Source organism: Barbus barbus (assembly GCF_936440315.1).
Source record: "Barbus barbus genome assembly, chromosome: 43".
NCBI classification, from domain to species: Eukaryota; Metazoa; Chordata; class Actinopteri; order Cypriniformes; family Cyprinidae; genus Barbus; species Barbus barbus.
This window is the reverse complement of record NC_136721.1, coordinates 16,779,201-16,804,717: the sequence shown is the minus strand read 5'-3', so window position 1 is coordinate 16,804,717 and position 25,517 is coordinate 16,779,201. Positions and strand designations below refer to the sequence as shown.

The 25,517-nt window shown below is 35.4% G+C and overlaps 2 protein-coding genes across 3 annotated transcripts in view; one reads left to right on the top strand and one right to left on the bottom strand.

The window, feature by feature from the left end:
• LOC306862055 (breakpoint cluster region protein-like) overlaps positions 1 to 12,019 on the top strand; it is a 78,786-nt gene extending 66,767 nt beyond the window's left edge. Inside the window, exons 10-23 of the mRNA XM_079404653.1 lie at positions 253 to 418; positions 2,195 to 2,314; positions 2,423 to 2,498; positions 2,583 to 2,687; positions 3,037 to 3,111; positions 3,238 to 3,335; positions 3,779 to 3,910; positions 6,893 to 6,952; positions 7,026 to 7,135; positions 8,273 to 8,412; positions 8,520 to 8,654; positions 8,747 to 8,852; positions 9,243 to 9,405; positions 9,581 to 12,019. Coding sequence (XP_079260779.1) covers positions 253 to 418; positions 2,195 to 2,314; positions 2,423 to 2,498; positions 2,583 to 2,687; positions 3,037 to 3,111; positions 3,238 to 3,335; positions 3,779 to 3,910; positions 6,893 to 6,952; positions 7,026 to 7,135; positions 8,273 to 8,412; positions 8,520 to 8,654; positions 8,747 to 8,852; positions 9,243 to 9,405; positions 9,581 to 9,670 — 1,576 coding nt within the window. The 3' untranslated portion in view covers positions 9,671 to 12,019. The remainder of the gene's footprint in view (positions 1 to 252; positions 419 to 2,194; positions 2,315 to 2,422; positions 2,499 to 2,582; positions 2,688 to 3,036; positions 3,112 to 3,237; positions 3,336 to 3,778; positions 3,911 to 6,892; positions 6,953 to 7,025; positions 7,136 to 8,272; positions 8,413 to 8,519; positions 8,655 to 8,746; positions 8,853 to 9,242; positions 9,406 to 9,580) is intronic.
• A 6,779-nt stretch (positions 12,020 to 18,798) lies between these two features.
• Positions 18,799 to 24,280, bottom strand: LOC306862925 (zinc finger protein Gfi-1b-like). 2 transcript variants are annotated; one of them, XM_079406032.1, is made up of 8 exons: positions 24,061 to 24,192; positions 23,474 to 23,586; positions 22,111 to 22,296; positions 21,758 to 21,987; positions 20,816 to 20,953; positions 20,536 to 20,701; positions 19,894 to 20,027; positions 18,799 to 19,080 (listed from the first exon to the last, which is right to left on the bottom strand). In XM_079406032.1, the coding sequence occupies exons 2-8, from the start codon at positions 23,577 to 23,579 to the stop codon at positions 19,078 to 19,080; spliced, it is 963 nt and encodes a 320-aa protein (XP_079262158.1). In that variant the 5' UTR covers positions 23,580 to 23,586; positions 24,061 to 24,192; the 3' UTR covers positions 18,799 to 19,077. The 2 variants fall into 2 exon arrangements, with proteins under 2 accessions (XP_079262158.1, XP_079262157.1); XM_079406031.1 differs by lacking the exon at positions 18,799 to 19,080 and having other exon boundaries at positions 19,191 to 20,027; positions 24,061 to 24,280.
• Positions 24,281 to 25,517: the final 1,237 nt, after the last annotated feature.

The following is a 25,517-nucleotide window of genomic DNA, read 5'->3' as shown; positions in this document are numbered from 1 at the left end:
TCGGTCATCTCACTCTCTTCCTATTTTTAAAAATGGACCACTTCAACTCTCATTTACCATATAAGTATTGTTGAGTCAGATACACTTGTATTATTTTCACAACCTGAGCCTAACATCCTGGCTCTTTAGACCTGTGGGCCCAGTCTGCACCCACATCAGTGCTCTATAATCAAATTTCAGTATGTATTTTTGCCTGGATATGAAATTATTTTCCCCATCATCCCATTTCTCCCTTGTGCTGTCTGTCTGCAGGAAAAGCCAGCAGTATGACTCCAAGTGGTACATTCCTCTCTCAGACCTCACCTTCCAAACTGCAGAAGAGTCTGAGCCCCTGCCTATCCCACAAGCCCCTGATGAGGATCTGGATGCCATTAAGATCAAAATCTCATCCCTGAGGAGTGAGATCCAGAGAGAGAGGGTACAGAATATTTTAGGCAACATTTCACTCAAATTTTGATGGTGATGATATTATTTGTAATAATTTATGAAATTAGAAAAATTGTAAAAAAAAAAAACAATTCTCAGACTTACAGACCTCACTGTGTATTAATAGGTTTATAGTCATATATGTAAAAAAGATTACAATTTTAAATTTTTTCACATATATATTAGGCAACACAACTTTTTTCAACATTGATAATAATAAGACATGGTTCTTAAGCAGTGAATCAGCATATAATAATGTTTCCAGAAGGATCATGTGATGCTGAAGACTGCCGTAATGATACTAAAAATTCAGCTTTGCCATCACAGGAATAAATTACTAGGGCTGGTCCGAATACCATTTTTTGAGCTTCGAAGCTTCCATAGGAATCAACACCGAATATTCGAAGCTTCGGAGGGAGGGGCTGAACATATTCTTCTCTCTAATAAAGGCAGGAATCTCTGTGCGTCTGTCTGCCTGTTTGCATTTTTATTGTGTCGAGAAACGTTCATCCAATGACTTCACACGCGGCAGGTGTGTTGCTGCGGACCCAAGGGAGTGCAGTGTTGCATTTTGGTGCAATATGGACATGCGACACGTTCATAATTAATAATCTTTTAATAAACTAACAGAGCGAGCCGGAAGCGAACAGCCATTTCTAGACCTGGAAAAGTTTAGTAAAAGTCATGGAATTTTATTTTACATATATATTTTTAATCTCTGTATAATAGAATTATATTTAATCAGGTCCTGAATTTGTGTGTAGGCATATCGCATAGTTTTACTCATTCCCGCAGCTTTCGAGTTTATAATGAGGGAAAATCTTGCAAACATTTATTAAATATAGCATGTAGGTTAGATGAATAAATAAATCCACACAAAATATCAGATTAAATCAGTCATTTGAAAACAGCGTGAGTGATTCAGCTGGACCGCGTCTTCTCTCTTTCACTCTCGTTGTGGTCTCAAAGCGGCTTCATATCGGCGCATCTCGTCTGCACTACAAGAGCTACAGCACGCTGACCCAAGACTTTCGCTCGCATCTCGGGACAGTTGACAGAAAGAAAACGCATGCATCGCATTCGGTTTTGTGATAGCAGAGGGTCCGTTCACATGTCGCGTCTTTTGCGCGCTTAAGTTCATTATTTCAAATGTAGATGTGCAGCAAGCGCGCTCATAATATAAGCGGGCTCATATATGCTATAGGTCAGCACGAACGTCTTTCATTGGCTGGTGCAGATGTTCAGCCAGGCGGACAAGTTGAGAACCGTTTCGCGGGGGATGCCAGGTGTAAAAAAAAAAAAAAAAGGATATTCGAATCTCAAAATTGAAGATCGAATGCCAACCCACCCAACGAATATTCGAATAATCGAATATTCTGGTTCAGCCCTATAAATTACATTTTAAAACTTATTGCGGGAAAAATTATATATATATATATATATATATATATATATATATATATATATATATATATATATATATATATATATATATTAAATTGTAATAATATTTCACAATATTATTGTTTTTACAGTTTTTGATCAAGTAAATTCAGCCTTGGTGTGCATGAGACTTTTAAACATTGAAAAATCTTACCAGTCCTAAATGTTTTGAACACAATACCTTTGAAATAGTATATTTTTGACTGTAAAAAGCTGTCTCTCAAAACCTTCTGACCTGGACATAATTTTTTGGGCAACATGCATGCATTCAGAAGTTCACGAGACACTAGATTTTAAGATTACTTTTTGCATCTTGCCTCAACAGAGGGCCAACAAAGGGTCAAAGGTCATGGAGAGGCTGAAAAAGAAGCTGTCGGAACAGGAATCGCTACTGCTGCTGAACTCTCCTAACATGCCTCTTAGAGTACACAACCGCAATGGAAAGGTAAGCGCCAGTGATTCACAGCCTTTCTGTTGTATCTGATTTTCATCCTCACACTCCTCTTCAACATTCCTGCTCATGCTCACAGTCCATGTCGGTTATGCATTTCAGAGCTACGTGTTTTTGATCTCATCGGACTACGAGCGTGCCGAGTGGAAGGAAGTGATCCGAGAACAGCAAAAGAAATGTAAGTGGCATTGTCACAGAAATCAGCAGTAGATCAGGTGGTAGTGTTTTTGTTTTTTCAGCTGAATGCTTGCTTATTTTCCAGGCTTTAAGACCTTCAGCCTGACATCCATGGAGCTTCAGATGCTTACCAATTCATGTGTCAAACTCCAGACGGTCCATCAATTACCCCTCACTGTCAATAAAGATGGTAAGAAAGTTGCACAGGTCTTACAGATAATATGAAATCAAAACTGTTTACAATCTTATCAGATTTTTCTGGATTTCTTGTGCTTGATTCTTCAGCTTAAATAACAAGTTTAAACAGATATTTTTCCACATCTTAAAACAAACTTTTCTTTTCAGTAATGTCTTATTCATAGCAATCTAATCAAATTACAGAAGAAAATCTGGAGGATATTATTTTTATCTAATATAATTTTTAATTACCTTTTTATTATTATTATTATTGTGATTCTGTTGTATTTTATTTCAATAATATTTTTTTTGAATTCTAGACATGTTTGAACAGTTTTCTCTACTTTTTTCTCCACTTACAGAGGATGAATCTACTGGACTGTACGGATTCTTGAATGTAATTGTCCATTCTGCCTCTGGACTTAAACAGAGCTTAAGTATGTGTCTCTTTCCTTCTTCCTCTCTGTGCTCATCAAAGGTCATATACACATTTGCTTAGCCTGTCCTAACACTCTGTAAAGAGCCAGTATCTTACAGATCCTCTTACCGCTTCCTCTCTTTAGATCTGTATTGCACATTAGAGGTGGACTCCTTCAGCATCTTTGTGAATAAAGCCAAAACAAGAGTATACAGATACACCACAGAACCCAAGTGGAATGAGGTAATCCCACGTGCCCGTCCCTGTCTATACACCATCGATACCAAAAAACCTGCCTGCTGAAATGCTCTTGAGGCATTAAATCTTAATTAAGAGCAGCAGAAGCAAGGCCATGTGGAATATGAAGACCTTCTGGACAAATTATATTACATTTTAATTAAGAGCAATTACCATCCCCAAAAGTAAAGGGGAGGAAATGAGGCATGGCAGGTGCTAAGTCTAATCAAAAGTACCCTTAGACTGTTTTGTGAAGCAAAATCAGAAGTTTTTTTTAGCAGTCTCTGTGTTTTATTATTAATAATAATGTTGTTGTTGGTATTATTCTTTTTATTTATTTATTTACTTTAAATAATTTTCCCAAAATGATGTTCTCAAGGTAGCTATTTAAGTGTATTTGTTGTATATATTCTGGGTAATGTAGTTCTTCTGTATTGTTTCTGCCTCAGGAGTTTGAGATCGAGTTGGAGGGCTCCCAGACATTACGTCTACTGTGTTACGAGAAGAGCTACAACAAAGCGAAGATGAACAAGGAGGATGGAGAAAGCACGGACAGAATTATTGGCAAAGGACAAATCGTGGTATGATCTTCACTGCATAAACACTGTAACAAATTTGGTTGATAACAATGTTATTTTGGTATTACTATTAATATTCTGAAATAGCTTTTTTATAGTTCATTGTAATTTTTTTGGTTTTTATGAATTTTGTTATATGCTTTTGTCACTTTTATTCATTTTACTTATATTTCTGTTTAGATTTATTTTAGTTTTAGTAATTATAGTACTTCAACTTAAACTTTAAGACTTTTTAATAAAGGCAACATTTTTAATTTTCTTTTAAGTTTTTCATCTAGTATTTAGATTTTATTTCAGCCTTACTGCAATAAGCGAAAAAAAAAAAGTTAATAGTTTTAGTTAACAATAACAAAATTGGTTGTTACCATGTTGACTTGACCTTAAATTAGACTATTTATACCAGACTTACTAATGATTCACACAACCCACTTACTAGTCATTTTTACAAATCCTTATAGGTTAACAGGTTGTGAGCATAAATTTGCTTTGCTCTCATGTGAGCTATTGTGAGCTAAGTGTCATTCTCCATCTGGGCCCTCAGTGAGTCCGGTCAAATGTATATCTGCTCTTATGAAAGACACGGTCCCAGATGGGGACTGGCCTTTATACTCCAGACATTTAATCTGCTTTTTAATAGGTAGGGTGTTATTCACTCTGCCCTGGCTTTTTAGGTATCAAATCATCCATAATTCATGTGTCCTGTCTGAAAATGTCACACTCAAAACAACGTTAGATCAGCTGACCTATCAGTCCCCTCCCCAGAGAGGTTTGTGGGGTCATACAAACAGCGCAGAATTCTCTTGCCTTACAAATGATTGCTTGTAAAGTCTAGGTTTGGATGCTTTTGGTTTCAAAGCGTTGGTTGGTGTGTCATGGGGGAAGGCGGAGGGATTAGGGGGCTGTGATATGATCCCTCTGTAGCCCCCCATCAGCCAGCTGGGACTTTGGGAAACTCTGCTGTAGTCCCCAAGTCATAAAATGCGTTTTTGTGGGGATAATTTTTCTTTTGTGTATTGAAGTAATGTGGTCTTTGTAAAAATCAAATAATTTTCTTCTTAAACATTAGGATGATGTATTACTTTGCTGTTTGGTTTTTAGTTCTCCTTATAACCAAGAGTACTTTGCAGTGGTCTGCCAACAAATAAATATTGAAAATAAAGCTGGAGTGCGCTATAGATTTGTGCTTTGGAAATATAATAGGTAGATTTAAAGACATAAAATGAAAGTGTTTTTTTTTTTTCAATTAATTTCAATTAAGTTTATAGTCAATTTAGTTTTTTTCGTTTTCATTTTAAACTGTTGTTTTTCATTTATTAGTTAATTTAGTTTTATATTTTCATTTTTGAATTTTAGGACTCAATGTGTTAACTAATATTATTTAAATGTGTTAAACGCTGTTATGTGTCTTATAGGCATTATGTAGTGTATCACTACATAGTGCCATTTTTTTCATGTTTAATGTTCATAATTTATTAAATTCAGGGTCTAAAACTAAAATTAAGCTATTTTAAAATTATGAAAAATGTATAATTAATCTATATTTCAGTTTTTTTTATGATACAATAGTGCATGGCAGTAGAATAAACCTATAAGAGTTGCTCTGATTGGTGCACTGGGCGTTCGTGGCTGTAGATGGTACATGTGTTGGGGCAGGGCAGCTTACTCAGACTGAGGTAAGTCAAGGGATCATCTATTACGAGCTTGAGGTGCGGAAAGAGAAAGTTATGCAGATTTACAAAAGGAAGCAGTGTCGAGACTATAAAAAAGAAAATAAGAGCAAAATAGATATTAAATTGAACAGAAACAGATTTCGGGATTCTTAGAGAATCTGGATGAATCATCAATGTCAGCATTTGCAGTGCACAGAGTAATTGGATCTCTGTAGCTTGCACCGGACCAAGGATTTATTATTGTTAAAAGAGCTACTTAAACACTTCATCTGATATGGAAGACCCTCTGAATTATTTGAATGGAAGACATCTGGAGCAGCCATGGATCTTTTGAGAACACTATATAACCCTAATGATCTACAAGATCCATATCACACCACATCCTAAGGGATTTCCAATTCCAGCCAAAGATCTCTGCTCAGATTTTGTCATATACTGTACAGGAAGGAGATGAGTGGAGATGAGGTGGTAGGATTGGAAGAGGAGAGCAGTAGCTGCTCTCCACCCGTCAAGGACTGTGATGTGGGGCTGGTGGAGGCTGTGGCTGTAGACATTTCCACACAAACTGCTTCGGCAGGCAAAGCAACAAAGTTATGGGGCCGTGTACAAAATGTCTTGCACAGAAGAAAGGTAAATTAAGGAAAAAATGGTTGTGTATGAGTAACTGGTTCAGTAGTGACAGCAGTGTATCTTTATTTTATATATAATATTTATATATTATTTAACTATTATTTATGATGCTTGCCACTCATGTCAGTATTATACTTCACGTTGAGATGTTGCATATAAAAATATATGGTAATAGTAATATAGGCTAATTAAATATTGTATTTGTGTGGGTTGGTTCTCCTATGCCATTGGAGCTCTAATGACCTGAGCTGGCATTGGTGTGTGGTCAAAGCCCCAGTTCTCACTCTTTCTCTCTCCCTACCCTGTTAACAGACAGGTTGTAATGACTGAGATGATGAGATTAGATAGCAGAGCAGGATCAAGCCTTACACGAGACCATATGGAGATTAGGCCAGGATGAGGGAAAGGAACACGCTGAATTTAGCCCACTCCAGATGGCCGCACGTTTGCTTAGAGGGGTCAGAGAAATTGGCTGGTGATGTGCAAAACTGCTGTATAAGGAGAAGTGGCAGAATGAAAAATAATCACATCACTTCAAGCCCTTCATAACATCTGTGGTGTTTATAGCGGATATGTAGCCAATCCAAAAGCCTGCTAGATCTCAGAAAAGACAAATGTTCTTTGTCTGTGTTGGAAATCCCATTGTATTTTATGGTTCTTTTACTGTTTTTTTTTTTTTATCCAGTTGGATCCTCAGATGCTCCAGGGTAAAGACTGGCAGAGAACGGTCATCCCTATGAATGGGGTAAGTGTATTCACATCTGCTCCTCTTCTGTAATCCCACCATCTAACACTCTTAATTACTAATTTTTCTGAAGATTGAGGTGAAGATATCCATGAAGTTCACCAGCCGGGAGTTCAGCCTGAAGAGAATGCCCTCACGGAAGCCCATGGGTGTGTTTGGAGTGAACATCTCCACAGTGACAAAGTGAGTCAGCACACATTTTGTATGAGGATAGACATACCCAGAAAATTATTTGGTCTTTTTTACAAAAAGACATGCATTTTGATGCTGTAAGCTTTCATGCTTTTTCAGGCATTCATTGCGTCAAAGAAAATTAGAATATTCAGTATAGAAAATTATAGGCTTCATAGAATTCTGCCCTTTCTGTGCAGTGTTTGTGGTCGGATTTGATTGACAGTAATGAGGATTGCCTGTAATGAGCTTCCTAATGGATTTAAGGGCAGAACCAATTAATGCTATAAAGACAACATGACAACACCAGTACAGATGCTCAGACACAAGCATGTGCATCAAAGGTCTCTACATTAGCAGCACCTACCGCTGATTAATGGAAATGTAAAGGCATTATTGTGCTTTATCTCGTTTTCATACAATGACAATGTACAGTGAATACAGGCTGTCAATTTCGAAAAGCACACAGAACCAACTTGTCTGAAGTTGCATGATAGCTTTATTTGAGAAACAGACACAGTTAAACAAATTTAAGCCATACTTTTCAAATCTTATTTGCATGTACACTATTGTTAATTAAAAAAACATAATACTTTTATTCAAGAAAGATGCATTATATTATAAAAAAATTACAAATGAAATGCGTTTTCTGTTTCAAATAAATGCTGTTCTTTTGTATGCATCTTGGTTTCCACAAAAATATTTCTTGAGCACCTAATCAGCATATTAGTATTATTTCTGAAGGATCATGTGACACTGAAGTAATGGCTGCTGAAAATGCAGTTTTGCCATAACAGGAATAAACAACATTTTAAAATATTTTAAAATAAAAAAACTAGTATTTTAAGTTGTAATAATATTTTGCCATATTACTGTTTTTACTGTATTTTTCATCAAATAAATGCAGCCTTGATGAGCATAATGGTAGCGTTATGTATTTAAAAGTAACACATCTAATATTTTTAATATATGCGAACACAAATAGTAATGGTAGCTTTAAGATCAAAATAAAATGCTTAATGATAACTTTTACATTTTTTGTTTGTATATCATATTTTTGGTGAATATAAGTTTAAAAAATTGTAGTCATTACTTGTTCATTAAATCAAATGGCTGGTTTCATGATGCTGGCATTATTTCTTGTCTCAGACGGGAACGCTCTAAAGTGCCCTACATCGTCAGACAGTGTCTAGAGGAAATCGAGAGAAGAGGAATGGAGGAAGTGGGCATCTACCGTGTCTCAGGAGTGGCCACTGACATCCAGGCACTGAAGACTGCCTTTGACACCAGTGAGTGTCCATCAAACTTGTGTTTTTTTTTACACAGAGTTATGTCAGACACATCCAGTCAGCCAGTTTAGTTGCTGATCTCTCTCTTTGTCTCTTCTCTGTAACAGATAATAAAGACGTGTCAGTAATGATGAGTGAGATGGATGTGAACGCCATTGCTGGAACGCTCAAGCTGTACTTCAGGGAGCTCCCTGAGCCCCTGTTCACTGACGAACTCTACCCTAACTTTGCAGGAGGCATTGGTGCGTTAATTGTTTTTACTTGGAAAACACATTGCTAAGTATTGAGCAGGCTTGGCTTTGTGAAGGTATAACTATTTTGATTATGTCCTCAGCTCTTTCAGACAGCGTAGCTAAGGAGAGCTGTATGCTAAACCTCCTACTGTCTCTACCAGAGCCCAACTTGGTCACCTTCCTCTTCCTGCTGGATCATCTCAAGAGGTAGACAAGATTCTGATGGCTTTGACAGTGTTCTAAGAGGCTTAACAACAAGAAAGATTATATATCTGGGTCAAAATTACTGATGTATAATAGAGAACATTATATATAGATCAGTGGTCAAAATCCATTGTTTCAGGAACATTCATTTGAAGAAATCAAGGGTTAGGGTTAAGGCTATGATTGGCTGATAGAAACGTTTCTGAAACAATAATATAGTAATAATTTATTATTATTATTATTATTATTTAAACTTTTTTAATTAGAGGGAGAGAAATTTAATTAATTGTAATTATTGTAGTTATTTTACGTTTTGTAATGGCAAACTGGATGCATTCATACACTGACCATCTTTATTTACTGTCTTCCTGCTCTTTCTCTTTTTGTTTCTAGGATTGCGGAAAAGGAGAGTGTAAACAAGATGTCTCTTCACAATCTGGCCACCGTGTTTGGCCCGACCCTGCTACGACCTGCTGAGAAGGACAGCAAAATCCCCACTAACCCCACGCAGCCTATTACGATGGGGGACAGCTGGTCACTGGAGGTCATGTCACAGGTACACGATAAAATGATAAATGACTGTGGACATGATATCAAGCACCACTGAAAATCATTTAAATGTGTCTGTGTTTGTAAAAACAATGGAAAACACATTTACAGTAATGCACTTATGTTTTATCCATTACTTGTCTCCTGATAGGTGCATAATTCTGTCGCCTTTGCTTCTGTAGGTGCAAGTTTTGCTGTATTTCCTCCAGCTGGAGACCATCCCGACGCCAGACAGTAAGAGACAGAGTATCCTGTTTTCCACAGAGGTCTAAAGGAATCCTTATTCCCATTGTAAGTCTCAAACCGGTGAAGCGAGCATGTCCACCCACTGGGTATAAGGGACACTGGAATGCACAAGAGCAACTCCTCCTGGGCAAAAGCAGGAGTGCTTCGTCTTTCGCTCATTTTCTAGCTGTCGCCACTAGGGGGCGCTTTTAGAACTGGACTTGCTCGGAGCACATCTTGAATATTACTGAACCCTCCATCTATTTTCCTCTGAACATCAGTGTCCGTTCAGCACCTTCGCTCTTCATTTTGTGACTCAGATCCCTGAGCATGCTCTTGTGTCCTGTGCGTGGGTCTCTACTGGTCATTCATGTCAGCTGGTGACAGTGAATTCTGTCTCTTCCGGCTTTTTGTGTTTGTCCTCATTTCGCCTGTCCCCACTGGTCACTGATGCTCTTTCTGTGCTGCTACAATTCAGTATCCAGCTCCAAACCGTTCCAAACCTTTTATACGATAGATAATTAGATGGCAGTTCAACGTAGTTCTTATTGCAGACTCTTAAAAGTCAAGTGAATAGCTTCTGTTAGTATGTCAATCATTACAAGAGCTTAATTTAGTAGGATTTCTGTGTAGAAGATGGCGTTTGTTTCAGTTATTGTCAGTGTTGGTGTGATTCTAAGTTAAGATAACATCGAGAAACAAACATAAAAATGAGAAAAATCTCGCTATTATTTCATTTTCCTCTTTTCTTGGCCCATACCTCTCTATCAAGCAATATTTAACCATTCTTGAGTGTGATACATGATACATGTTTCATTATGCTTTCGTAGTTGAGATTTTGGGAGAGAGGAGTACATTACCGAAAGGGTCAATATATTTTTCTTTACTTTGATTTTTTATGTAATACATATAGAAGAATTATTATTTATTTGGGGACAGATATCAACATCAGTGTCTTTTCAAAGTACGTCTACGTTTATCGTTAACTTATCCGTGTTATGAAGTACTGTAGATTCCTCACATATCCTCTTAATTTTCCGTGAATCCGTGAAAATGCTCAGAGGATAGCACACAACATTAGCGTTTCCCCTGCTCTATATCTAGTGTTGAGAGATGACCAAACAGAAAAGTTTTTAACTCTACCCTGTCTTTCACATCCGCTCTCTCTTTAGCTTCACAGCACACTGTGGTTTATGTCTCGCTGAGAACCATACAGCAGTGCCTCTCTGTCTCATCGTAAGACATTAAGGTTAAAAAACCACGCTGTATATAGCACAATCTGTTATCCTTGAATCCTGTCAGATGGTTTAATGAAGGAAGGGTTAATAATTGATGCAGTACAGGAACAGTACAGGTATTCTGTCTTTATAGCAATTCTGTTAATTATATATCAGTAAAAATGAATGCTCTTAAGTTTATTATTTCAGTTAAAGGTGCTTTAGTTTCTTTATTTAACATGCAGGCATGTTTGTTTTGTTTTTTTGTGTTGTGTGTTTGAGTTGTAACGTTAAACCAAATTCTGGCTTCTGTAGAAGAGTTTTTGAAGACTTTATCATGCATACAAAAAGTGGTGCAGCAATTGAAAAGGAATTTCTGTTAATCCACCATCTGAAGTCTTCTGTTTTTTTCGTTAACGTGTGCAGAAAAGGTGTCTGAGACTTCATCTTGTCTATCCTCTTTCTTGATTGTCGGCACTAAATTTCATGTATCTTGCACCTGTCTGAACTGAAGTCAGCGTCACATGTGGGTTTCTTCACGCTTTTTTTTTTGTAATATGAAACTCTTGATATAAATCAAACTGTGATCTATTGCTATCAGAAGGCATTAGGTGACTCAAAGCATTCCCGTTGTGTTAATTGCTTATTTAATGTGCTTTTGGGAGTGATCAATGGGAGTGATACAGCGCGTGATGTTTGAGAAGCGATTTTTTTTGGACCGCACATAGTTTAAAGACTAACGTGATGAAATTTCTTAGAAATGTAATGAGATTGTATCACACACGGTGAGAAACATCTTCAAACTAATTCATGAAAACTTGCATTATGACATGATAACCTCCAGATTTATTTGTATTCACAAAATATAACAGTTTTGAATTGATTGGTCATGAAAGCACTGCAAGGGTCCATCTGTGTCATCCATTATAATGTTCTGATGATTTGTTGAAATCTTGCCTTTAAACACATGAAGACATGCTGGACAGCCACTGGGACAGGCTGTGGATGCCCTCCCCTTTTCCTCTTAAGGTTTTTGTCACTATTTATTCTTGCTAATATCTTAATGTTCTGGTTATAGGACTGTACAAACAGATAATGAATTCTGCAGACTGAAACGTTTGGAAGGCATTTGCGGCCTATGTTTATACACAAAATGTTGAATAAAACCTCCTGTATATGAATACCTGCTGTTTCATGGTAATTTTTTCTAAAACTATTGGATTGTATTACACAGTGAGAAAAATCTTTTGCATATTCTGGATACTACAGTGGTTTGATTTAGTTAATTTATTCGTTAATTTTCTTTTTTGTGTTACATTGCACAATTGTAATGTATCTATGTGTCCACATGGGGGCAGCACGGCCTTGCTCCATGTTATTCATTTATTTTATTCGTTTAATGTATGATATTATAATTTTGGGGGGAAAACCACGCTTAATATGTGACTGAAATACCTGTCTTGAGAAAAAAAACAATCGACCAATAGCAGACGAGGGGCAGAGAGGTCATTTGGATATAGTTCATTCTATTCATTTGACTTACAGCTTTTTGCATACAATATAGAGAAATATGTAGTTTCGACAACAATGCCGTCAATTTGTCGATTTCTACCTCTCGCTTTTCTCCAGTTTCTTCCTCTTTTTTGTATTTAGCCTTTATTGTATATTTCTCGCGAGATTTACCTCAATGGCGTTTTTAAAATAACGTCGTTTTCATCAATGTTTACATCCTAGATGTTGTCTAATATAGCACTGTTCGGTATAGATTCAGTAAAAAACACTTTTTCAGATCACATGACTATTCAAAAACACTCTAAAATATTATTTCTGTAACTCTTCTCTGTATTTCATTACAAAGAGCATTCTTCCTTATTTAAAAGTATTCATCAATATGTCATGATGACATTAGGAAAGACGGCAGCTTCCTTTGAGAGCAGAGTAGTAGATTTATTTTTGGTGCTTTGTCTAGTCCTTTGCTTTTGCAGAGGCCACACAGACAGTCCTCCAGTGGTCTGATAAGAAGTTCTGTTTCCTGTTAATAATATGAGACTCTGAGCTTTGAGGAACAGGAGGGATGGACTGAGTTAAAATACAGACTGACATTCTGTCATAGAGCTGTTATGGGAGAGAGTGAGAAGGAGAGTGTCATGTCGTCTGTTTGTCTCTGATTACTCGTGTCCACAGTTCTATCTCTCTCCTCCGGCTGTCGCTCCTCCCTCAGCAGGCCATGAAAGCTCTGACCGTTACAGGGTGGATGGGGTCAGATAAGACTATTCTGCTCCCATCACAGCCCTGCCTGCTTCGAAAGGCCTGCTACCTTCAGATTTCACCAACTCTTGTTATGTTCCTCCTCTCTCCCACTTCATTTCCATGTTTGCTGGCTTCAGATGTGTTGGTTTTGTTTGCTCATTCTGTCGTCTCATCTTGCAGGCCGGTTTGTTGATCCTTGTTGTGTCTGAGTCTGTTTTGCTCTTGGCTGGTCACCAAACTTGTTAAAATCCACCCACCCTTAGTGTCTGGTATCTGTCAATCACTCAGTATCACAAGTTTGCCATTACTGCATGTGACCCGATGCACATTTCCTGTGTGCACAGTAAGACAGATACACTCCCTTAATCTTGTGAGGGAACTTTTGTATTGAGCCGTGTTTTGTAAAAAAAAAAGGTTTTAATGTGCAAATGTAGTGATTTATGTTGTGATTGCTTATTTTCTTCATATTATCTATTAATTTATTCAGAAATACTTTAAAAATGCTATTCATACAAGGATTTGAATATATTGCTAATTAAATATTTTTATAATAAATACAAATAAAACAAGTAGGTAGAATAGAAATAGAATGGAGTGTTAGAGGGGGAAAAAAGTGTTTTTACAAATATTTTTAATTATATTTAATATTGATTTGTAATTCTATTAATATTTTATTTTATTTCGATTATGACATGATTCCTCTGAAATGTTATATTTTTAAATTAGTAAGTTTTTATATATGAAAAATAAATAAATATTTAAATTTATTAAATTAATATTCAATATTTTGTGCTTTTTATGATGAGGGAAGGCTAGATCAGGTTGTAAAATGCAACTTCCCCAAAATATATGAATTAATTAGTTTGTTTCTATATTTATAATAATAAAACAATATTTTTTTTTATCTTCGAAAAATTTATACATGTGTGTATATATATATATATATATATATATATATATATATTCATTTCAATCAAACTGCAGTTGGGTTATTTTGATTAGGGACAAAATTACTAAAAAATACAAATAACTAGCACAATAAAACAATAAAAACATGATAGCATAATAAAAAAAACATGATTTTTGAACATTTAAAAAAACTGAGTTATCTGTTTTTGCAAATAAACTCTTCATATATAAATGTGTGTGTGTGTGTGTGTGTAATTAATGTGTAAATAATTAATGATTAAGGTTTAATCATTTATTAAAATTTTTATAAAATGGATATCAATGAAAGGAAAATGTTAAAACTTTTAGTTTTTAAGTCACTTAACTGAAACTTCTTGGAAATTATATGAATAAAAATTCAGAACCACATGAAACCAACATAAATATTTCCTATTCTTTTATAATTAGATCACTCCTGATCTACTTTTTTAAGTGCACTGTTCTCTCAAATTCATCTGAGTTATGAAAGACAGCATTGCACAAGCCAAGGCAAACTAACATCAGGACACTCTTTCAATAAAAGCATTCATTTATTTCCCATATATCTTTGGTTTCTCAGCACTACAGGCACATGCATAATCCTCTGAGTGGATTTAAATAATGATTGCCCCTTATCTGGCGTCCCACTCTAATCAGTGTGGTTCGGGCCTTGCTGTGTCATTGCTCTGCTCTTGGCATGACGTGCCAGCTGTCTATCTGCGTCTTTTCCTCATCTCCAAACCCATAAAACTCACTGACAGGCCCTTTGTTTGAGACACGCCAGTTGCACTTTTAAATATGTGGACTGAGGTCTCGTAAGAAATGAACTGCTCATCTCTTTATGCATGACCGCATATGCAAGCAAAAAAATATGACTTGTAAATATACTCTTATGCTCAAACACATGATTTCCATATACTGTAGAAAGACTTAAAATAAATATAATTTTTTTGCTTCTGTAACAAGATGAGAGACTCAACCAAACATGTTTTAAAGTAAACCCGTTTCACTGCACGTTTTGATTTCTGTGTTTGTTTTGTGTATATTTTTACAGTCTTCAAAAACCTTTTGTAATGCTGTTTAGGACCTTTTCTTGCTTTTGGAAACAGATGCATTTCTAAAAATACATGAAAAAGCTGCGTATAAAAGTTAATTTGAAAAATAACAAAGAATGTTTTTCTAAAGCCATCATTTTTTCATGCTGTGCTGCACAATCAGCCAGTTTAATAGAAAGCTCAAGTCTTTATTTTCTAATGTGAACATTTTCATTTTTGATAGTCCTTTCTGTGATAAGGTCTCTGCTTTGGCTCACACAGTTGCCTGCTACTTTGCCTCAGGCAAGCGCAGTCAGAGTGTTTTGCATATCTGCTCATTTGTTAAGCAAATCTCTTTTTTCTTTATCCCTCTCTGTTTTCTCCCTTTCGCTCTACCACTCTGCTTTTGTAATCTTGAAAGATGTCCTGGCCTCTCGTAATTTTTTTTTTACATATATATATGATGTATCTGTATTTGTGTGGTGTTGGTGTTATGTTGTGCTGATGCACTGGTTCAGAGGCTGTGTTACCATTGTTTATATGTGTGGACTGATGTACACTAAAGGTCAAATTTCTCTTTTTGCCTGCAGGCTTTAACAGCTTTTGGCAGCAGACCTACTTAAAGTTTTTTTTTTATGATGATGGCCTGTCCAAATATCTGAAAGTACATCTTTTTATTGTTCCTCACAATTAATACAAAACAGCTGCCAAAGCTGAGAGAATTTAACATATGGTGTGTATGATTCGTTGGAATATATTAAAAGATTAAAATCTAACTTCAGACATGCTTAACTGAATTTGTCTCTCATTATCTTAAAAACCATTTTAATGTGTAAAAGGCATGAAATCAGGATGCTTATGTATGAATTCCTTCACAAAAAATAAATAAATAAATAAAAATTACATTTTAAAAGTTTTTGAAATGCATAAGTTGATTAGTGAAGGAAATGAAGCCAACGAATGTTTACTGTTGCTCCTTCAAAACAGATCAAAACAGTTCTGATCCTGACTGGTTAATAGCTGTCACGCGAAACGCAATAGCGCTTCTACAGCGCTATGTTAAAAACGTCAAATTTTATCAGTTGTGATGGGACGTTTGCTGCCTGTATCTTAATCTTATTTGATCAAATCAAAAGACAGTGTATCGCAAAATAATATCAAGAAACTACATCTTATTAGTGAGTTGTCCTCGTGCGTAAAAACAAACAATGCGAGAACAAATGTTTGTTTAAAGGGGTCATGAATTGAGAAACCAAAACATCCTGTAAGCTTCAGAACACAAAACTTTCTCATTAGTCTAAAAACAGCTTATATTGAAAGCAGTAGTCTATGATTTAATAGAGTCGCTAAGCACCGCCTCTGCAGAAGAAGATTAATGCCTGCCTCTACATCACTGCCTGTTTAGCCCCGCCCACTGGTTTGCACATGTTGTGTTTACGAGAGAGGCGAACGCATGTCTGTGCAGAAACCAAGTGATAAACATGCTCTGAAGACAACTAGATACTGTTCGGTGCGAAGTTGTGGAAAAAACATTTTCATTGCCTTCCTTCTGATCCCAACGTTAGGAAAGAGTGAATGAAGAAGAACTTAAGAACTCTGTCTTTTGTTCACGTCATTTTACTGCGTATTCATTTACAAACAAGGCACAATTCGACACTGGATCTTCAAAAAGATTGAAACTAAAACCACTGATGGTGCTGTTTAGCACCATTTTTGTTGAAAAAATTCAATGCAGTATGGCACCTCTTATGGTTCTACATAGCACCATTTGAGAAAGGTGCTGTATAGAGGTGCTGCACCAAAAGTGGTTCCCCTATTATTACGAGCTAAGAACCACTTTTAGTGCTATATAGAACCATTTATTTAGAGTGTATTCAAACCTCTCTCTCTATATATATATGTATATACTGTATATATTCATACATATATTCATATATATATATATATATATATATATATATATATATATATATATATATATATATATATATATATATATATATATATATATACATGTGTGTATGTATGTGTGTGTGTGTGTGTGTGTGTGTGTGTGTGTATGTATTAAATAAAAAAAATTAACATTTGATAATAAAGAATGTTTCTTGAGCACAAAATCAGTGTATTTGAATGATTTCTAAAAGATCATGTAACACTGAAGATTGGAGTGATGGCTGTTCCATCTCAGGAATAAAGGAGATTTTATAGTATATTAAAATAGAAAACTTTTTAAAAAAGTTTTAAAGCTTATTTTAAATTTTTTAATGATATTTGACAATATTATTTGACAATATTACTGAATTTACTGTATTTTGGGATCAAATATATTCAGCCGTATTGAAATAATGAGTAGGTGTGTTTCCACACTTTTGAAGAATAGCGCATGCAGTTACGTAAGATATTAGACTGGAGCAGTAGCTTCTAAAACCAGTTTAATTTTCATAATCAGAAATTACTGTTAGTGCACTGTTGCATGAATGGTTGACAAACAGTTTTCTGATTTACAAAATCATGCAAAATCAACACACGCAACAGAAAAAGAGGAAGTGGAACTCAGGTGTGCGCTTGCCCCTTTATTTCCCCTTTTTTCTTTCAAGGCTACACGTCACCCCACCCTCTCGTCTTAGTCCTAAAATCCTGTTTGCTCATACATTGTCTGTCATCCAAATCTGACACCGATTGGCTCCCTAAGCAAGATTGTGATTTGCAGTTGGATTTACTGTCTCGTTCCAGGATGTGGCTGTAACTGTCCTCAGCATGACTCAGACCCCGTTGCTGAGGTAATAAGAATAATTTGCATGGGCACCACAGATTTGTTTACCAACTGTTACTAGAGATGCACTGCCTGTTTCCACCCTTAACGTGAACACTGATTTCTGTTCCTAACTTTTCGACAGGTGAGCAGGTGTGCAGGGCGCAGATGGGGAACAGGTCAGTAGTGGAAGTGATGAGATTTCTAACCAGCTTTCTTCAGCTTTTTTCTCAATAAGTTCCTCTTCGCTGAATAACCGCACTTACCTGTCCTGACTCTGTTTTGTGATTATAGCCGCTACCACATGTGAGGTGTGCAATGTGTGGTTTATGATGCAGTACACTGATGTAGACTGATTGGATTTTCCTAACTGTCTGTTTTGTTTGAGAGGGGCGGTGTGTGCAAAGCTGCGCCAGTAGGAATTTGTTTGGCAAAGCAGCTTGATCTCTGCTGATGGGAGTCACCTGAGAAGCAGATGTCAGTAAATCTCTGAGTTTTCCTAGTCAAAATGTTTGCACAACTAAGGCTAAGGAGTCCCAGTTGGTAAAAGTTTAATCACAGGAATCATTGCATTCATTAATATCAATTTCTTTGTTTCGCTGCTTTGCCTTTCTCCGCCAAGCTCAGGCCCAGAAGATCCATTCATTCAGCCGCATGAAGTTTATAAACCTGCCAGACAGGAAATTTGCATGTAGAGTTCCAGGTACCTATTTGAATGAAGCTTTATCTCCAGTCACACCAGAGATTTCACACAGCCTCTGGCAGTGTGCAGAACCATCAGCAAGGCCAACGGAACTGTGTATCCGGATCCTCGACAGGGCGGAGACACAAGAAGACAAACACAGCAAAGCCGTGTTTGCTGACTCTTCTCATTTTTCACTGTACCTGGACTGATTTTTTACACATTTACAGTACGTGCACCCCTCCCCCTTCTCTTTATCTCACAACAACATTTAAATATCCACTTTTATGAATTATTGATCAAGCAGTCATTTCAAACAGGAGTATTTATTGTGAGACAAGAGTTTCTATAAATAACACAAAATCAAAGATCAATCTAAACGCTAACATACAATCTTTTCACTGCATTTAAAAAAGCAAGTTTAGAAATAAAAGAAATATGTTTGGACTCCTTCATGGGGCACTAACTGGACATATGGTTATGATTTAATAGTTAAAAGCACATTTGCTGGACTTTTTGTGTGTCAATTAAAAGGTCTTAAAGAAAATTATTTACTCACCTCAAGTTGTTCCAAACCTTTATGACTTTGTTTCTACTGTGGAGCACAAAATCTGATATTTTAAAAATGCCTCAGTGTCATTTGAGACACCTTTGACTTTCATTGCATTTTATATATTTATATATATATATATATATATGTTTTTTAATATTATATAGTATTTTTTGAAGTAGCTTTTACTTTTATATTTTTTAGCTTTTTAAAAAAAATCATAATTGAGTTTGTTTTAATTTTAGTACTTCAACTTCAGTTGGTTACCATGCCAATGTTTCAAATTTTTTCGGTTTCACAGACAAGGTTTAAGGCTAATCCCAGACTAAAATCTAAATCTGAGCTGTTTCAACTGAAAGAAACTTGCTCTGACTGATCTTAAACTATATCAGTGCCTTTATTTTGTCTCAAAATTCATACCAGTAATGTTTTTTCTAAGGCATGTTTATAAAAATTAATTATATGTCCTAATTGAATTATGGCCTAATCCTGGCTTAATTTAAGCCCTGTCTGTGAAACCGGGCCTATGTGTGTTTATGTAGTTTTTAAAACTTTTCATCTTTTATTTATTTAATTATTTAATTCCAGATTTATTCTAAACATTATTTTTAATGATACTCTTAGTTTTAACAACAGTGTTTAACAACATGAGGGTGAGTAATTGATGATAGAATAGTAATTTTTTTGTGTGAGCTATCCCTTTAACATGAGTCTACTTAAAGCAACACATTCCTCTGAAGCAACAGTCTTTTTTCCAGCTATCGGTGGTATTCATTTCCTCCCCGCTGTCTGCAACACCATAGGCAACCTCCGTTATTTAAGGCTGTGCTGGCTCTCGTGGTGTCTGCGAAGATCTACCTTCCTCTGGAAGCCCTTGGAACAGATGTCACAGCCGAATGGCTTGAATCCGGTGTGTTTGCGGCTGTGTGTGATCAGGTTAGAGCTCTGGCTAAAGGCCTTGCCACACACCTGGCATTTGTGAGGTTTCTCACCTGTAAACAAACATAAGATTTCAAAAAAATGTCAATTGAAACCCATTTTAATCTGTATAAAAACACTGGAGAATCTTTGCTTTAAAGCCAGCTTGGATTTGCGTGCCACCCAGATTTGTTCTGTTTTCCAACACAGGAGTGGCTGTCTGCTACATGCAAAGCAAACTTTCCAAGAGGCATCAGAAAAGCAGGAAGACCAGCTATGCAAATCAAGACAGCATTTGTTTAATCTCCTTTTCTTGATTTATCTGTAGCTGTGCCGCTCTTGAAAACACACCCTAGAAAGCCAACTTCAGCATCGAAGGCAAATATATCTGTTCAAAGCATTCAGTTTTAATGATTTACATTGAATGAGTGTAAAGAGAGAACGCGTATTTCCTAATATGGCAAGGGTTTTGGGGAAACTGTTATTGAGGTGGCATTAACCACATGTGCTCTTTATCACTGCCACAGATCTCTTTTCAACCCCGACATAACAAACACACAGTCACATACCATGGCGTCTCACCTGTGTGGATGTAAGTGTGTTTCTTCATATCGGATTTCTGGTGGAATCTCTTGCCGCAGTACTGGCAGGGGTACGGCCGTGTGTCTGAGTGGATCAGCAGGTGAGTGGACAACGTTGAGGAGCGTTTGAAGGTCTTTCCACACATCTTGCACTCAAAACTTCTTTCCTTTAAACACAAAACACCAAACAAAATGAATTTCTTTGACAGTCCAAATGCCAGCTAAGGATGATACTGTGTGATAATGCTGTGGCTAAATGGATCAGCATGGTTTGTTCTTACCTGAGAGTGGACGTTCATGTGTTGCTCTAAGCTGACAGCATGGCCAAAACTCTTTCTGCAGATGCTGCATCCAAACGGACGTGTGCCACTGTGAGAACGTCTGACGTGAACCTCCAGCCCATGAGGGGTGGAAAACACCTGGAGAAGAGGACAGAAAACAGCAGTGGAATTGAGATAATATTTAGCTATTATTACATCTATAAAAAAATATTTATGTAAAATATAACATTTATATTATATTTAATTAACATTTTAACATATATACTTTTGCTAATTTTGATTTTTTGTTTTTATTAAAAAATCAAATTTTATAATTTATATTTTATTTCTAAATAAAATAAAAATAGATTTTTTTTAAGAATATTTAGAATCACACACATATAAAGAATGAAGAATATATATATATGTATATGTATATACACACACACACAATATTAAGAAATAATATTTGTTACTATTTATATAAAAATATATTCTATTATTTATTATATATTTTTCTGATCATTTTAATAAAATATATTTTATAACAAAGAAGCTATCAAAATTAATTGATTTAAATTGATTCATTTGTTTTTTATTCTATTATATATTTTTTATTTCATTAATTTTATTTGATTAATTTTAACTATTTACTTTTTATTAATAAAATAGATAATTTATTTGGTAACAATTACATTTAATTGAATTAAATAATATTTTCCTCAAAAATAATAATACTTATTACTAATACAAATCTTAATTAATATTATACATTTATATTAATAAACATAATATAAATGAATAATATTAAATAAATTAATGTTAATAATAATAATTGATTTTTTTTACAAATAAAAATCACAAAACATAAAAATATAACAACATAACGAATCATAAAAAATTAAATACGTATTAAATAAATGTTATGTTATGTTTTGATAGATAATTAAAGATATATTTAACCTTATCACAGGTAATGCAGTGGTAGGTGTTAGACATGGGTGAGTAGTGTGTGCTACAATCCAGTGGTTGTTGAGGCTCAGAGCTCTGCTTCAGATGAGCTCCGTACAGGCTGCTGGCGTGCTGCAGGAGCGATGGAGAGAAGCCCATCTGCCTGAAGTCGTATGTTGTAGGAACATGATCCCAGGTATAAGCTCTCTTGTAGTAGGGAGGGAACTCTGCCAGCTGAGGCTCTGTTGGAGGTACAGCAGAAACATTAAGATTATTATTGTTATTGTGTCTAAATCTGCCCTAGAGATGTTACAGGATAATAGAAGAACACGTTCAGATGTTTATGCCAGTGCTCAGACTCTCACCAGATAAGTAAATTGGCCGTCTGGTTGTGACAGGCAGCTCAGGTAGAGATGGCACTGGGCAGTCGGCCTCTCGCTCACACTTGATGAAGTCATACGGGTCTCTGTGGGACGGCCGAATGACCGAATAAACCTGGGGGCGCTCTGGGGAGTTACATTCCTTTGGTTCCACAGGGACCAGCGCTGGGACTAAAAAATATTACGTCACAAGATTGAAAAATGTATGCAATGTACATGTAACACAACAGCTATGAAGGGTTTAGAACAAACATCTTTGGTTCCTCAAAGAACCTTTCAGTAGAATATTTTTTTCTTGGTGTGAAGAACATCTAAAGAATCTAAAGAACCCTTTTCAACTATAAAGAATATTTTGTGCAATGGAAAGGTTCCATAGATGTTAAAAGTTCTTTGTGGAACTATAGATGCCAAAAAACTTAATGTCAATGCATTAGAAAAAAAAAAACTTTGCTTTGCTTCAAATGTAAGCTTCAAAAAGAAATACCCTTCGGTTTTATGGTTCTGTGGTTTTTATCGGTTTTAATGCAATGACATTATGATGCAAAAACATTCATATATTTTCAGCAGTCGCTAAACTATCCAAATCATTTTTATGGCCATTTCACTCAGGCAGCTCCTTTCTAAAGTAAAACAGATAAAGTATGACCATTTAAATAAATTAATTATTCAATTAAATGGAGGTGTGTACATGAAAAGCTTTGACAGCATCAAACCGACAGATCTGAGATTGTTCTTCACACTTAATTACACAATTACATTTTCTCCAAATGAACCCTATAAAGAGCAGTTATATCCAGTCACAATATACTGCCCTCTTGTTTGAATAAGGTTAGTTTGCATATTTGTAACATCCAGCCTAACTGCTCAACAGCTTACAGACTTCCATGGAATACAACCTATTGAGCTACCTTAGTAAACAGCACATGAGGCCCACACTGCTGTCTTAAGTTAGCAATTGTCAAGGTTTTAGACACAGCCCTATAATCATATAACAGTCAGCCTGAGACTGATGCACATCCACTCACAACTCTCTCTAGACAAATCATGTATTTACCCCGCACAGAATTACAGATTCATAATTATGTAAATGAGTATAAAACATACAAAAACCAAGAACATTTTAATTTTGTTCATCTCATAAACACCATATGTCAGACAGGTGAATTTGGAGGTCAAGCTGAATTGATTTTTAAATGTTAAACTTTAAAATACAACAGTTCAAAGTATAAAATTATATATAATGAACTAACAATATATATATATATATATATATATATATATAAATAACTATCGAGTATTTTAGTAGCCTATAAATCCAGTAATACTAAAATATAATAATGGCACTTACTTGTTTTGGGTGTTGGGTCTGGGAGTTTCTGTTCACTTTGCTCAGTGTCGATGGGTCGGTGCACATTGTGAGACTTTTTACTTTTCACCAAAAATGATCGTGGCATGATGATTCTGCAAAATGAGATTTCTCATTATTGATTATTACTTATACTTTCATTTTCACATTTGTTATGAAAATAACTATCCAACTATCCGAAACTTATCCAACTAATTACAAATGTCAAAAAAACAACAACTTGTATTTAGGCTATTACAAATGAAACTTAAAAATACAAAACTGTATGATAGTCATTTCTATATCATATTAAAAACAACAACAACGAAACTCAAAGCTGTAATAAGATTATTTTCCTTTCTATATCTAAGAAATGAAATGGAACCTATACAGTTATTTCAGACAATATTTGGTGTTGCTGTTTTGAACGTTTCAGTCAAACTTTGGTTTGAGACAGATTTTGTTAAATATAGCCTACCAAATTACTGTTTAATAATAAATATTTAAATGTAAATATACAAATAAAAGTAATGATAATTAAAAACTTGGCTTTAGCCTAATTGAAAATGTATTATATGAAAATATCTTACCTGAAAAAACTGCAAATTTAATGTTTCAAGTCCTTTGTGGCAAACTTGGCGTTGAAAAGCGCAGGGAAATCCGTTGTGATGTTTAGAAACTTAAGCACTGCATCGCTGTGAGTTGGTTGCGTTGAGTTTTTTCAGCTCCCCTCCCTGATTTTCAATCCGATAAATTCTGCGGTGGAATCCGACTGAGCTTTCAACCAATTACAGACAGAACAGGTGCGACATTTGCCTACTAAACGCAAACTTAAACATCCTGGTGTGGGAACTCATCTCCATAATGATTTAACAACATATTTCAGATATTTGAACAAATACTAGATATTATTTTATATTATATATATATTTTTTAGGTCTATTTTTAGTTTCATATTAGCCCACATCTCTGCTATATACAGGACATTCAGAAAGTTAATTGGATAACAGAGCAATGTGTTAAAAGTTGGAGATATAGCCTATTGCAAAAATATATATATTTGAATGATCTGCTGTCAGTTTAGTCATTTATCCAACTTTGCTTGAACGTACCCCTCAAAATACACACCAAACCTGTAATGTTGGTATCTCCGAATGTTTGCCTACTTTTATTTGCACAGTTGTGTTTTGGTTGCAGCCTTAGGTGTTTTTATGAGATCTTTGATTATTAAAAGCACAACTAGGCTATTATGGCATTGTTTGTAAAACTAGGTGTTTATTTGTTGAGTGTCTGTAATCCTGGTGCGTTGTGCTCCATTCACCACTGTTCATTTACAGATCATTTTATTATTGCCTTGTGCGCGAAATATGGAATCGATTAATGTAACTTATATACGCCTCCGTGAGGATTGCTGGTGAATTGCGGCGCATCTTTAGGTGACTCTTCAAAATATAGTTACATTATTATGTGCCGCAGTCTTTCTTTTCTCTTTCATCTTTTATAAAACTATACTTTTTCTGAAAGCCCTAACTTGCGTAAAGTATATTTAATAATAAATGTTGGCTTTTTTGACAGGCTGCATGGTCCACTCATGATATAACAGATTTTGACTGTCACAGGCTGTTATGAAGGAGTCATGTTATAATACCATCCTCTGCATCTTCTTTTCTTTCGTAATGTGGAGTGATTTAAAACGACAGTGTATTCTCAAATTGAATATAGTTTACGCAACCTAGTTATTATAGACCTACTAAAACCATAATAATATTCGTTTATTGAAATAAAATAAATATCAAAGTGATTTTATTTGCTAATGAAACATCCAATTTACATTTAGTTTAATAAAAATGAATATATAGACGTTCAGCAAAAAATAACCATTGCATAACTAACAGCTAAAATGAACTAAGAATGAACTAAAATGTAATAGCTATAAAAAAAGAACTAATGCAAAATATTTTTAAAAAGCCTATAATAGTATCCTATAAGTGTGCAAGAGACTAAGCAGTAAATTGCATGTATCCAGTGTTAAAACACCCATTCTTGG

Excerpts from the sequence above, each read along its gene's own strand:
- LOC306862925 (XM_079406031.1), bottom strand. The coding sequence starts at position 23,579 with ATGCCACGATCATTTTTGGTGAAAAGTAAAAAGTCTCACAATGTGCAC. Across the intron at positions 22,297-23,473 it reads AGACCCAACACCCAAAACAA|TCCCAGCGCTGGTCCCTGTG; the intron begins GTAAGTGCCATT and ends AATATTTTTTAG. Across the intron at positions 20,702-20,815 it reads ACATGAACGTCCACTCTCAG|GAAAGAAGTTTTGAGTGCAA; the intron begins GTAAGAACAAAC and ends TTGTGTTTAAAG.